Below are 14592 nucleotides of genomic sequence, written 5' to 3' on the forward strand. Positions count from 1 at the left end.
TATCAATTTAGAGAGAGAACAGCAGGGCTGTGGGTCTGATTAGCAGGCCCACAGCCATATCTAAGTCGAAAACCAGTAAAGCAAAAGCAAAAAGTGGGGGTGAACATAGAAAGCAGACCCTACTCTCCTACAAGGAACTTCTGAGAGGGAATTGGGTGCGACTTTGGCATTGATGGAGAACCTCAACGAATGCAGGAGGTCGGCCGTGGTCTGGAGGTGGGAGACGACTGTCTGGGACGAGCCCGCCTTCAACAGCCAGTCATCGAGATAGTGGAAGACAAACTCCTGATCTGCGCAGATGAGCGGCGACCACCGCCATCACTTTCGTGAACACTCGAGGGGCGCTGGTAAGGCCAAAGGGGAGCACAGTAAATAAACAAAGCTCTGGCCTACCGTGAACCGTAGGTAACGCCGGTGGGCTGGCAGGACGGGGATGTGAAAATAAGCGTCCTGCAAGTCCAACGCCACCATCCAGTCTTCCGGGTCGAGGGCAGACAAGACCTGAGCAAGCGTCAACATTTTGAACTTCTCCTTCCGGAGGAAGCATTTGACGTCCCTGAGATCCAAGATAGGACGCAGGCCCTTGTCCTTCTTGGGGACCAGAAAGTAGTGGGAGTAACAACCACAACCTACTTCTAGGACTGGAACGCACCTGATGGCTCCCTTGGCCAAGAGAGCTGTAACTTCCTGCTAGAGAAGGGCCAGATGATCCTCTGACATGCAATGGTACCTTGGTGGCATGGCTGGAGGGGTAGTCTTGCAAAACCCACCTGTCCCACGTGATGGTGCGCAAGTGGGGGAGGTGATGGTGAATCATGCAGCCCACCGGCGTATGATGGGCCTGAAAGGTCGGACTAGGTGGGTTTGGAGGCTGCTGCAGAGGGGAGGGGGTTGGTGGACTTGCCCACTGGCTGGCCCCCAGAACCACGACAGTTGTTTCCACCTCCCTGGCCGCGCGAAGGTTGGGTAAGCTGCTGCGGCCTGTGGCTCTGGGCGGGATGTAGCGGGGCAACTCTTCCTTAGCCACGAAAGGGGCAAAAAGCAGACTGCGCAGGGCGGGTGGAGAGGCCCAATGATTTGGCTGTAGCCCATAAGTCCTTGAAACGCTCAAGAACGTTGTCTGCTTTGTCGCCAAAAAGGCGCCGGCCATCGAAGGGCATGTCCATCACGGTGTTCTAGACAACCCCTGAAAAACAGCGGTGTCCAGCCCACACCATGTCGCAAACTTTGCTGCATCCCTCCTGGCAGCAACAGCCTGGGAGAGCACTGCCCAGGCGTCCTCCGGAGGCAGCACCTGCGCCACCGTATCCCACACTGAGTGGGAATAACGTACCAAGAGACATGTGGTGTTTACGTACCGCAGTCCTAAGCTGGCGGAAGAGAAAATATTCTTTCCAAGATGGTCCAGCTTCTTCGATTCCCTTTCCGGTGGAGCGGTAGGTAAGGCGCTTTTGGAAGTGGAGGCTTGGACCACCAAGCTCTCCAACGTGGGGTGTTGGGAAAGGAAAGTGGGGCTGCCCGGGGCCGCGCGGTGGCGTCGGGCAATAATGCTGTCCACGAGAACCCCTGTTTTGGGCCTGGACCACATGCCCAAAAGGATGTCGGTGAGGGCCTCGTTAAACGGTAGAAAGGGCTCCAAAGAGCTCGCAGCAGGTTGAAGCACCTCTGTAAGGAGGTTAGTCCTGACCGCCACCATAGGAAGCAAGAGGTTGAGAGCCTCGGCTGCCCTACGCAACACCACTGCGTACGACGCTCCCTCCTCCGTAGCCACGGTAGGAGGAGACAACATGCCAGGGTCAGGGAAGGTATCCAAACCACTGGCATCCCCCAGTTCCTCTCTCCATTCCTGTTCACTGTCCACTTGGTCAGATATAGGGTCACCAGTCCTCCTCCTCATCTTCTGGGTGCCATTCTGGTTGAAAAGGGGTCCCAGGAGGGAACAGGGGCATAAAAACCCCTCAGCTTTGGATCCGGCGTCGGATGACACCAGTCTGGCTTCGGGTCCACGTCTGGATGGAGGCCAGGGTCAACGCCGGCCAGGGGGCCGACCGGCGTTGAATGAGGTAGGTGTGCCAGAGGAAACGGCGCCTGTGAATGCGTAATCAGGTCAACCGGCACTGGTCCGGATCCAGGCCTTGATCCAAGGGGGGCCTGCGGCGCCGGGGCCAGTGCTGCCGGAGGAGAAGGCCTAGGCCCCCGCACCGAGTCCGCGGGGCTCGAAGGCGCGCGGGCTGGATCGGGCCGCCCAAAGATGGCGTGCATCGCCTCGTAGAACGTACAAAGCTGGGCAAGAGGCACTATGGCTCCCGGAAAGGGGGGGAGGGGGGACGCGGAGTCGACTCTTCGGGCTCCGTGTGCAGAGCCGCGGGAGGGGTACCAACCGCGTCCCTCATCGGATCGGCTGAACGACGAGGAGAAGTCAAAGATCGACGATACTTCCTCGACTTCTTCTTATGCTTCTACTTACCCGGAGTGAAAGACTTTGAAGACTTGGACGAATGGTGATGGCTCTGCGACCTGTCCCTTGACCTCCCTCGCGACCGGGACCTCGAACGGCACAGAGCAGACTGCCGGTGCTCAAGCAGCTTTCGGGACAGCTCCCGTGAATCCTTTGGCGCCATCGACCAGCAGTCGGAGCACGACTTGGGGTCGTGGTCGGGCTCCAGACAAAAAAGACACACGCGGTGCGGATCCGTCACCGACATCATCTGATGACAGGAACCGCATGGCTTGTAGCCAGGCATACCTCGTACACCTAGGAGTTGAAGACTCGAAAAAGAAGTCGACAAAAGTGGAGAAAAAGTCAGTCAAAAAGTGATTGGAGGTACCACTCTCATCGGATGTGCGCTGGCTTGGGCGGAAAAAGAAAGAAATGACGTCAGCACGCGAGGGCGGAGTCTAAGTAGCATTAGCGACGTCATCCCAGTGACCACGATGCCACGACGGACGCGCAACCGACCGAGACACCCTTCCGACACGCAGAAGTACTGCTGATAAAAAAAAAATCCGGATCCAGTATGACGCCTGGGGGTAATTCTAAGGTAAGGAATCTATAACTAATGTCTTTCTTTCATAGAAGCCTATTAACGAATCCGAAAGCAGCATTTACAAAAGACAATGATACAAGCCAATGAAAAATATGGGAGGAGAGTGGGCGCGACTTTTCTCAAATACTCTACTACAGCAGTCTCGCAGAGCGAGAAGCGCATGCATACTGCCACTAGGCTCTACCCAATAGTGGGTCATGATGTTCACAAAGCAGAAAAGAATAAAGGCTGTGTGGGAGACATGGAGATGGCAAAGTAATTGAGAGAGGTTATCCTAGAACTGAATGAGACATTTGCAAATAACTGGTAGCATGACCTCATTTTTTACTATTGACAGAAAAGATCTATGGGCAAGATGGGGGTCATACTATGTAATAATTTGACTTGTATGGCAAACTGCAGGCAAACACAATTTGAACCCTAACCCCAGTCTACCTCTTCTCGAACCAAAGTTCTTTTAAACTACAATACAAATGTTGAACTGCAGTATCCAAAGAGAATTTTCATATTTCAATGTCAAGGTTATTAAAGACTAGACAAAAATACTCACCTGAAAAAAAGGCACAGCAAACATCATCCTCTGCTAAATTAGAGATGTTGTTTGATACTGTCTGGCAATGTTCGGCCAACATCTTGTTCATTTTATTTAGAGTGCACAAATCTGTAAATCAAAAGATGTTACAATAACCATTTTTTCATACTTGTTAGTAAGTCACTCACTGTAGCCCTATATCTTCTTTTCTCCATATTGATGGAATGTCCTGAGAAATCAATGCACTTACGTACACAACATAATACATTTTGAAGCTGGTGAAAATGACTTCCCCATGCACACTTGCTGCTCTTAGACAATTTGCTTTGTTTTCACTGCATACCAAGAATACAGTAGACATAGAAAGAGTAAGAATGATGAGTAACTGATCTTGACTAGCCACAGGAAGATTTTGAATTACATTGTATCATCTGTGGGGTGGACATCCGACAAGTAACATATTCAAATCAGCTGACTCATTCTATTAATCAAAATTCTAGAGTATTTTTAGTTTGAAACTTACCGAAAAGCAGACCCATTAGGAAGAACACATGGTTTCGGGGCTTTATCTCAAAAGACTCATGAGCAGTCTTTTTTAAGTTTACTAAAAATTAACGGCATTCATTGTGTACCAACAGTAGAACAAGTTACTTACCTTCGGTAACGATGTATCTGGTAGAGACACAGTTTAGTCGCAGATTCCTTAAATTAGAATATCCTCCAAGCGCCAGTCCGGATCCGGAGGTTTTTCAGCCGTACCTCTGGGTGCCGGGGGAAGGCGTCGCATGGCTCCGCCCTGACGTCGTCCACGGATATGAGGTCAGTGGAGCCATGTATGTCCCTCCCGGCGTGCTGAATGCAGTTTTCTACTGTGAAACTTTTCCGCGTCACAACACCGAGCCACTACTAAAACTAAGTGTGGGAACAGTGTGCCAAAAAAGATTAAAAATCTTTTAAACAAAATGACAAGATTAAAATGATGGGAAACATCACAATGCATGATAGAGAAAACACTTCAGGCTGTAAGGGACTGAAAGGAGAGAACAGTGTGCTTGCTCCTAGAAACAGTCTTGCATACGCGAAGAACCATACCCTCCTATGAGGAATAACAGCAATGGAAATTAATCTTATGATAAACGACAAGCCGTCTGCAACCACATGAATGTTACGGTAATGGACAACAAGACTGTAACAACATGACTGTTATGGCAATTGACATTACAGCAACAACAGAGAATGTGTAACCATATGGACTATATATGACCAATTGACGGCAGCACAGTAAATAGACCCCAAACTAATGGAGAAAAAGGGGGGAGGGAGGGAAGAAGGAAATAACCAATCTACACACTGGAAAAGAACCAGGGTGCAAGAGCATGGATGGATAAATGAGCCCACCACCCAATTGCGAGAATGGAAGAAGAAGCAAAAAGTAAAACAGAGTAAGACATCCTGACCTGGGAAGGATGTGACGTAGACTAACACGCATGAAGACAGAGACCACTGGTAGACAAATCAGTGGTAAGAACCCAACCTGAAAAGGACCTCGCAGAGAGGGGGGGGGGGGGGAGGATGGGTGGGTGTTAAGGAATCTGCGGCTAGACTGTGTCCCTACCATATACATCGTTACCTTACGTAAGTAACTTTTTCATCTGATACAGACATCTAGCCGCAGATTCCTTAACTTAGAATAGATACCAAAGCTAAACCCCATTTGTGAGAAGTAGGCCTGATATATGATGTCACTAGTTCTAGTGCACACCCTGTATCAGTCCAAACAACCCTTATGGTGATTGGTTGTAAAGTCAACCTTATAGACCAGCTATCCTAGTGGTAGCATGGACAAGAGCAGTCTTAGGCTAAACTCTGTATGGCATGTGAAGCCAGCTGTTATACCATTACAATCCCTTGAATACCAAATGAAAGGACACCACACCAGGTATATATAAAAGTAGAATGTATTTATTCTAACATATACCCTCAGCACTCTTTATGAGTTCCGAAGTCGAAGTACAAACAATTTCTTAAGCAGCATACGTTAAGTTACACAGGAAAATACAGTTAGGCCCGGGGGCCACGCGAACCATATACTAAGAAAGTGGTATAAGTTCCACGTCACGAACAGGGAGTAGGCCTAGGGAATCGCTCGGGCTACACTACCCTACCAATAGTAAGGAAGTGGGAGGCCCACGGGAAGCGTGTGCAGTGTGGAGACACACACGCGGGTTACAATTAAGTCAATAGGAATGTAGTAGTTGGAAATAGGGAGAATAAGGACACTTCCGAAGTGACTAGGAGGAAGCAACTAAAGACTTAGACACTTGGATAGTCAATATCCACTGGAGCACCAGAGTACTCGCGTTACCTCACCCACAGGAGACGGGTGCATAGGTGTGAAGATGTGTCGGGTGTCGTCGCTGGATCCTATGGATGCCTGAAGAACAGATGCTGGCAGGCGGCCAGGAGGAAGATGTCCGGTGGACCCAAGGGTGGATCTTGAAGGAAGAACACCTGCAAGCAGAGGGGACAAAGTCTGGGTCACTAGCCAGTGACCGGGTGGAACCAGGAAGGAACCAGGCGATGTCGTGCAGAACACAGGTGATGTCTTGAAGCTGGTCTCTGCAGCCACGTGGACCAGGAGGCGTCTAGGACGACCAGAACCAGAATACGAGCTGTCCCACAAAGGATCTTGCTGATGGCGGAGTCGACGTCCCGATTGGATTCAACAAGCCTTGGCAAAGGCAACCCACGCTGAAAACGAAATTCGCTTCAGGTGCAGACGGGGAAAGTCTGAGGTGCTTCTCTTTCACAGGGAAGCAGGAGCCAGTCTGGAGGAGCCAAACCAGCGGTGGAAAGTTAAGGGTTCGTCGCCACTGAGGCTACTATTGCAGAAGGGCCCCACGCAGAACTCGTGGAGTGTGGAGGGCTGATCTTCGGTGCAGATGGTGCTCGGGGTTGGGGCTTCTCAATCCCCAGAGCACAACTTCGAGGATGCCTCAGAAGCTGCGCTGGAAGCTACTCGCCAATTTTCCCAGGTAGCCAGTCCCACGTCTCTCGTCGCCTCCACGGATCTCAGCTCTGCTGTGGATGTGGATCAGGGTCGGAGAAGTCTGGAAGTCAAGGCGCTGGTCGGGCTCTGCAGTCGGTTCCTCGTAGAACTTGGGCAAAGCAAACGGCAGGTCGCTTCTTGGTGCCTGTTTGCACAGGGTGGCCACTCCTTGGCCACAAGGGAGATTCTTCAGTCTTCTTGTCATCGAATGTCGAAGGTCCAGAGTTTCGTGTCTAGTTTCAGTTCAGGATAATCCAAAGTCCTAGGGACTCAGCTCCCACTCTTATACTAATCTAGGGGGCTGGATTACCTGCTAGGTCCCTCCTATGGGTGGGACCAGGGAGCCAGTTGTGTCATAATGGGAGGCCAGCCAGGGGTGGCATAATACATGCTGCAGCCCCTGGTAGGCCTAGGGTACACCTATGCCCTGTGTACCTAAGGTACACTGTACAGGGACCCATAAGGTGATCCTTACCAATTGGGTTATGTACCTAAAGTACATAGTATGAATTTAGAGAGAGAACAGCTGGGCTGTGGGTCTGATTAGCAGGCCCACAGCCACATCTAAGTCGAAAACCACTAAATCAAAAGCAAAAAGTGGGGGTGACCATAGGAAGCTGATCCCCTACTCTCCTACACAACCACCCCCCCCCCCAAACTTAGGGACATTAAACTAACCTTGACCAGTTGAGTCTTCATGTTCTAAGTGGAAATATCTGGAGTCCATCTGCATTGGCATGGTCAGTCCCAGGTCTATGTTCCACTGTGAAGTCCATCCCCTGTAGGGAAATGGACCACCTAAGAAGTTTGGGATTTTCACCCTTCATCTGATTTAGCCACAAAAGGGGCTTATGGTCTGTCTGAATCTTGAAGTGAGTGCCAAACAGGTATGGCCTCAGCTTCTTCAGGGCCCAGACCACAGCAAAGGCCTCCCTCTCAATACCAACGTTTCTCTCTAGGGGTTAGTCTTCTACTAATAAAAGCAATGGGCTGGTCTTGACCATCTATATTCAGTTGTGAAAGAACAGGTCCCACACCCAACTCAGAAGCATCTGTTTGGACAATGAATTCTTTGGAGTAATCTGGACTTTTCAGAATAGGTGCAGTGCACATGGCCTGCTTCAGGTCATCAAATGCCTTCTGACAGTTTACTGTCCACTGAACTTTCTTTGGCATTTTCTTGGAGGTCAAGTCATTAAGTAGTGTCACAATGGACCCATAGTTCTTAACAAACTTTCTGTAGTACCCAGACAGGCCCAAGAAAGCTCTGACGTGTGTCTGGGTAATTGGAGGAGTCCAGTCCTCCAAGTATGGTCTGGATCTTGCTCTCCAGTGGTTGAACCTGGCCCCAACCTACTAGGTGGCCCAGGTACACAACCTTCCTCTGCCCTATCTGGCACTTAGTGGCCTTGATAGTGAGGCCTGCCTTTTGCAGGACCTCTAAGACATTCCTCAGGTGGATCAGGTGATCCTCACAGGTGGAGCTAAAGACAGCAATATCATCAAGATAAGCTGCACAGTAGTCATCCAGGCCTGTAAGGACTTGATTCACCAACCTTTGGAAAGTGGCAGGTGCATTCTTCAAGCCAAAGGGCATTACCACAAATGGATAATGTCCTCCTGGGGTTGAGAAAGCAGTTTTGGCTTTTGCACTCTCAGCTAGCCTGATTTGCCAGTAGCCTGCTGTCAGGTCAAATGTGCTCAAAAACTTAGCAGCTGCCAATCTGTCAATGAGTTCATCTGCCCTAGGTATTGGGTGGGCATCTGTCCTAGTGACAGCATTGAGACCTCTGTAGTCTACGCAAAACCTCATCTCTCTCTTACCATCTTGGGTGTGAGGTTTTGGCACAAGAACTACAGGACTAGCCCAAGGGCTCTCTGAAGGTTCAATGACTCCCAGCTCCAACATCTTTTGTACCTCAATCTTTATGCAGTCCCTGACATGGTCAGGTTGCCTGTAGATTTTACTCTTCACAGGCAGACTGTCACCAGTGTCCACCTCATGGGTGCACCAGTTTGTCTGACTTGGGGTCAGTGAGAACATATGTCTATAGGCCTGTAGAACTTGTCTGCAGTCCTGTTGCTGATGATTAGTGAAGCCGTCTGAAAAGACCACACCATCAACTGAACCATCATCAGGGTTCTGAGTCAGCAGGTCTGGGAGAGGGTCACTCTCTTCCTCCTGCCCCTCATCTGTAGCCATGAGAAAGTCCAAGTCTGCCCTGTCAACATATGCCTTTAACCTGTTGACATGAAGCACCCTGTGGGGGCTTCTGTGAGTCCCATGGTCCACCAAGTAGGTGACTTCTCCCTTCTGCTCAACAATAGTGTGGGGTCCAGACCATTTGTCCTGGAGTGCTGCTGGGGCCACTGGCTCCAACACCCACACTTTCTGTCCTGGCTGGTACACAGTCAGCACAGCCTTTTGTCCATGCCAAGCTTTTTGGAGTTCTTGGCTTGCCTCAAGGTTTTTAGAAGCCTTCTTCATATACTCTGCCATCCTTGAGCGGAGGCCAAGCACATAATCCACTATATCAAGCTTGGGTTGTCTGAGAGGTCTCTCCCATCCTTCCCTTACCAGACATAGGGGTCCCCTTACAGGATGCCCAAACAAAAGTTCAAAAGGGCTGTAGCCAACCCCCTTTTGTGAGACCTCTCTGTAAGCAAACAGAAGGCAGGGTAAAAGGATGTCCCATCTTCGCCTAAGCTTGTCTGGTAAACCTTTTATCATCCCTTTTAGGGTCTTGTTGAACCTTTCAACAAGCCCATTGCATTGTGGGTGATAGGGTGTAGTGAATTTGTAGTTAACACCACACTCCTTCCACATTGCAGTCAGATATCCTGACGTGAAGTTGGCACCTCTGTCAGAGACAACCTCCATTGGGAACCCCACTCTGGAGAACACTCCCAGTAGGGCCCTTGCCACAACAGGAGCTGTTGTGGTCATCAGGGGTATAGCTTCAGGGTACCTGGTGGCATGGTCCACTATCACCAGTATGAATCTATGCCCAGATGCTGTTTGGGGGTCCATTGGTCCAACAATGTCTATTCCCACTCTCTCAAAGGGAACCCCCACCACCGGTAGTGGTATTAGGGGGGCCTTTCTGGTGCCACCCGATTTGCCACTGGCTTGGGAGGTGACACAGGAGCGACAAAACTCCTTGGTATCTTCTGACATGTGAGGCCAGTGAAAGTGAGGGACAAGTCTGTCCCAAGTCTTATTCTGGCCTAAGAGTCCTGCAAGGGGAATATCATGGGCCAAGGTAAGAAGGAAGCCTCTGAAACTCAATGGTATGAACAACCTTCTGGACGCACCAGGCTTGGGGTCTCTAGCCTCTGAGTACAGCAGCCCTTCATCCCAATACACTTTATGGGTACCTTGAGCATTCCCTGCAGCCTCAGCAGCAGCCTGCTGTCTGAGGGGTTCAAGAGAAGGACAGTCTAATTGTGCCTGCCTCAGATCTGCCCTTGAAGGTCCCCCTGTCCCAAGAAACTCAACCTGGTCAGGTTCCAGTTCTTCTAGGACAGTTCCTTCAGGGCTCTCAGAATCATCCTCCTGTGAGAGCTGATTCTCTACCTGAGGCAGGGGGGAAGGCACAGCCTTAACCCTACTGCTCTTTCTCTTGGGTTGTGTCTGGTCCATTGTCCCAGGATCCAGCACTTGTTCAGTGTTGCACTTTTTGGCCTGTGACCTAGTCACAGCAAGGACATGTGCATCTATTCCCAGCATTTCTGCATGGGTCCTATACTCCACCTCAGCCCAAACTGAAGTTTCAAGGTCATTTCCCAACAGACACTCTACAGGAAGGTCTGAACTTACCACAACTTTCTTGAGGCCAGTTACCCCTCCCCAGGAGAAGTTAACAATTGCCACACTATGGGAGGTAGTGGCATTGCTAGCGTTGGTCACTAGGTAATTCTCACCTAGCATGATCTGTCCAGGGTCCACAAAGGCAGGTGTCACCATTGTGACACTAGCACCTGTGTCCCTGTAGGCCTGAGCCATCCTATGGTTGATTAAACGAGTCTGTCTATACTTGCCCAGGTTACTGGGACTCACAGTACAGGACAAACCTATGTCCCCATCATAGATCAGAACAGCCTGAGTTGGTATCCTGACTAGGCCAGAATCCACCTCAGTTCCCAGGGTTAACCCTGTTGCACCCTTTTGCTGGGAACCACCACTTACAACTGGACTAGGGGGTACAGTTGGTGGTTGGGGGCTTGTCCTTTTTGGTGCACTCACTATACCAATGGGAATTGGACTTACAATAGTTACACCAAGGTTTCTTTTGGCCATCTTTCTTTTTATCCTTTTTGGGACCATCCCCCTGAGCCTGTTGGGGGCCTGGTGAAGACTTCTGGTCTTTTGCTTTCTGCTCATTACCCTTTTGGTCTGCCTTTTTCTGATCACCGCTCTGGTTCTGGGATTTCTGCTTAACTCTAGTCCTGACCCACCTATCTGCCTTCTTTCTCAATTCTTGGGGAGAATTCAGATCAGAGTCAATCAGGTGTTGATGCAGTAGCTGGTTTTGACAGTTGCTAAGGATTTGTTCTCTCATGATCAAATTATACAACGCTGTATAGTCCTTAACCCTACTACCCAATAACCAGCCTTCCAACGCCTTAGTGGCACAATCAACAAAGTCAGTCCAGTCCTGAGTCTGTGTCTTCTGGGTATCCGTGAACAACAACCTGTATTGTTCAGTGGTTAGGCCAAACCCATCAATCAGAGCACTCTTCAGGACAGTGTAATTATCAGCATCCTCATCACTAACTTTGAGGAGCTTGTCTCTACATTTCTCAGAGAAGGAGAGCCACAAGATAGCTGCACACTGACTTTGGGGTACCTGCTGTACTTTGCAAGCCCTCTCCAAAGCAGTTATCCATTTGTGGATGTCATCCCCACACTTGTAGGGAGGGACAATCTTGCTCAGGTTTCTATTCTCATAGGTCCTGTCTTTATCCTTAGGGATAATGCTGCCACCAGTGGGTTCTAACCCACTTAAATTTTGCTCTCTGGCCAGAGCAAGTCTCTCCTTGGCAAGGGCAAGTTCTTCCCTTTCAATCCGCAGATTGACTTCCCTCATTCTGGCCTTTTGCTCTTTTCTCTGTGGAGAAGTCATTCTCCTATGAGAAGAGGCATTGGAGTCGTTAGAGACATGGGAGTGGATAGATTCCCTGGAAGGGGATCTTCTTCTCCTATCTCTCTGGTTAAGTCCAGTTGGGGGCCTGAATGGGGGGATCCCATTCTGACTCCCATGTAGGCTTAAGTTAGCCTGGCTAAGTCTCCTAACTTGGACCTGGCTGTCTACCTCATCTTCTGAAGTCCCTTCTGACTCATCTTGATCAGTGTGGTGAGGGGAGTCTTCTGTAGAGGGCAGACCCTCATCTGTACCTAAGGTACCACCGTGGGAGGCTCTCTGAGCATCATACTCTTCTAAGATCTCCACTAGATAAATGAGGGTAGGGTTGGAACCCTGTTTTAACTTTCTGGAGATACACAATTGTCTCATCTCCTGAAAAGTTAGGGTATCATATCTAGAGGGTATCCTTCTAGGATTTACCTCTCCTGAGAGAGAATCTTCTTGATCTCCTCTCAGAGACATGATCTAGTGAGGGTGTGGTGTGTGCACCTACCTACACTAGTTGTATCTACTAAAACCTCTCTAGTGGTTGTAGTCAGGGTGTGCTAGGCCCTTCAACCTACAACAACTAAGTTCAGTAGAACTTAAGTATTCTAAGATTTTGTTTTATATGTACCTTACAGTACCTAATGTGATCTTTCAATTTGATATCTTTAGATTATAATGGTATCACAACAGCAAGCTCAGATCCCAACCGCTGCTCACCAATGTGAGAAGTTGGCCTGACATATGATGTCACTAGTTCTAGTGCACACCCTGTATCAGTCCAAACAACCCTTATGGCGATTGGTTGTAAAGTCAACCTTATAGACCAGCTATCCTAGTGGTAGCATGGACAAGAGCAGTCTTAGGCTAAACTCTGTATGGCATGTGAAGCCAGCTGTTATACCATTACAATCCCTTGAATACCAAATGAAAGGACACCACACCAGGTATATATAAAAGTAGAATGTATTTATTCTAACATATACCCTCAGCACTCTTTATGAGTTCAGAGGTCCAAGTACAAACAATTTCTTAAGCAGCATACGTTAAGTTACACAGGAAAATACAGTTAGGCCTGGGGGCCACGCGAACCATATACTAAGAAAGTGGTCTAAGTACCACGTCACGAACAGGGAGTAGGCCTAGGGCATCGCTGAGGCTACACTACCCTACCAATAGTTAGGAAGTGGGAGGCCCACGGGAAGCGTGTGCAGTGTGGAGACACACACGCGGGTTACATTAAAGTCAATAGGAATGTAGTAGTTGGAAATAGGGAGAATAAGGACACTTCCGAAGTGACTGGGAGGAAGCAACTAAAGACTTAGACACTTGGATAGTCAATATCCACTGGAGCACCAGAGTACTCGCGTTACCTCACCCACAGGAGACGGGTGCATAGGTGTGAAGATGTGTCGGGTGTCATCGCTGGATCCTATGGATGCCTGAAGAACAGATGCTGGCAGGCAGCCAGGAGGAAGATGTCCGGTGGACCCAAGGGTGGATCTTGAAGGAAGAACACCTGCAAGCAGAGGGGACAAAGTCTGGGTCACTAGTCAGTGACCGGGTGGAACCAGGAAGGAACCAGGCGATGTCGTGCAGAACACAGATGATGTCTTGAAGCTTGTCTCTGCAGCCACGTGGACCAGGAGGCACCGAGGACGACCAGAACCAGGATACGAGCTGTCCCACGAAGGATCTTGCTGATGACGGAGTCAACGTCCCGATTGAAGTCAACAAACCTTGGCAAAGGCAACCCACGCGGAAATCGAAATTCGCTTCAGGTGCAGACCCGGAAGGTCTGAGGTGCTTCTCTTTCACAGGGAAGCAGGAGCCAGTCTGGAGGAGCCAAACCAGCGGTGGAAAGTTAAGGGTTCGTCGCCACTGAGGCTACTAGCCAACGGGCCAGCAACCGGACAGACGCGTCGAGCAGAAAAATGCAGAAGGGCTCCAAGCAGAACTCGTGGAGTGTGGAGGGCTGATTTTCTGTGCAGATGGTGCTCGGGGTTGGGGCTTCTCAATCCCCAGAGCACAACTTCGAGGATGCCTCAGAAGCTGCGCTGGAAGCTACTCGCCAATTTTCCCAGGTAGCCGGTCCCACGTCACTCGTCGCCTCCACGGATCTCAGCTCTGCTGTGGATCAGGGTCGGAGAAGTCTGGAAGTCAAGGCGCTGGTCGGGCTCTGCAGTCGGTTCCTCATAGAACTTGGGCAAAGCAAACGGCAGGTCGCTTGTTGGTGCCTGTTTGCACAGGGTGGCCACTCCTTGGCCACAAGGGAGGTTCTTCAGTCTTCTTGTCGACGAATGTCGAAGGTCCAGAGTTTCGTGTCTAGTTTCAGTTCAGGTTAATCTAAAGTCCTAGGGACTCAGCTCCCACTCTTATACTAATCTGGGGGGCTGGATTACCTGCTAAGTCCCTCCTATGGGTGGGACCAGGGAGGAGGATGGTTACACCCTCTTCCCTTTGTCCAGTTTCGCGCCAGGGCTGGGGCTGGAGTGCCCCAGTACCGGTTTGAACCGGGCTATGCATGGGACACCTTGTGTGCCCCAGGCAGTGTCTCGTTTCTTTCATCCCTCCCTGCCCCAATACACTAAGTCCTGTCTGGGGTGGTGCTAGCACCTCCCAAGGCAGGAAACCTATTGTCCAAGCCTCCCTCGCTGGAAGGACTCCCAGCAGCAGGAGGTCAGACTTGTGTCCGTGGCAGCAGCATCCATTTTGTGATGCTGGGGCTCTGGTTAACTTTAACCGGGTAATTAGGATTTTAACATGTCTCTTCCCTCTAGAAGGGGGGAATACTATCCTCATCGCCAGAAATGGTGTGGAGGTAGTATTCCA

The 14592-nt window shown here is 50.0% G+C and overlaps 1 protein-coding gene across 2 annotated transcripts in view; it reads right to left on the bottom strand.

The window, feature by feature from the left end:
* TDRD1 (tudor domain containing 1) overlaps positions 1 to 14592 on the bottom strand; it is a 1654170-nt gene that overhangs the window by 597154 nt on the left and 1042424 nt on the right. For both annotated transcript variants that reach the window (XM_085603291.1, XM_085603292.1), the window contains one exon: positions 3598 to 3708. In XM_085603291.1, coding sequence (XP_085459417.1) covers positions 3598 to 3708 — 111 coding nt within the window. The remainder of the gene's footprint in view (positions 1 to 3597; positions 3709 to 14592) is intronic.

The sequence above is a fragment of the Triturus cristatus genome, chromosome 1_2 (assembly GCF_964204655.1).
Source record: "Triturus cristatus chromosome 1_2, aTriCri1.1, whole genome shotgun sequence".
Classification (NCBI taxonomy): Eukaryota; Metazoa; Chordata; class Amphibia; order Caudata; family Salamandridae; genus Triturus; species Triturus cristatus.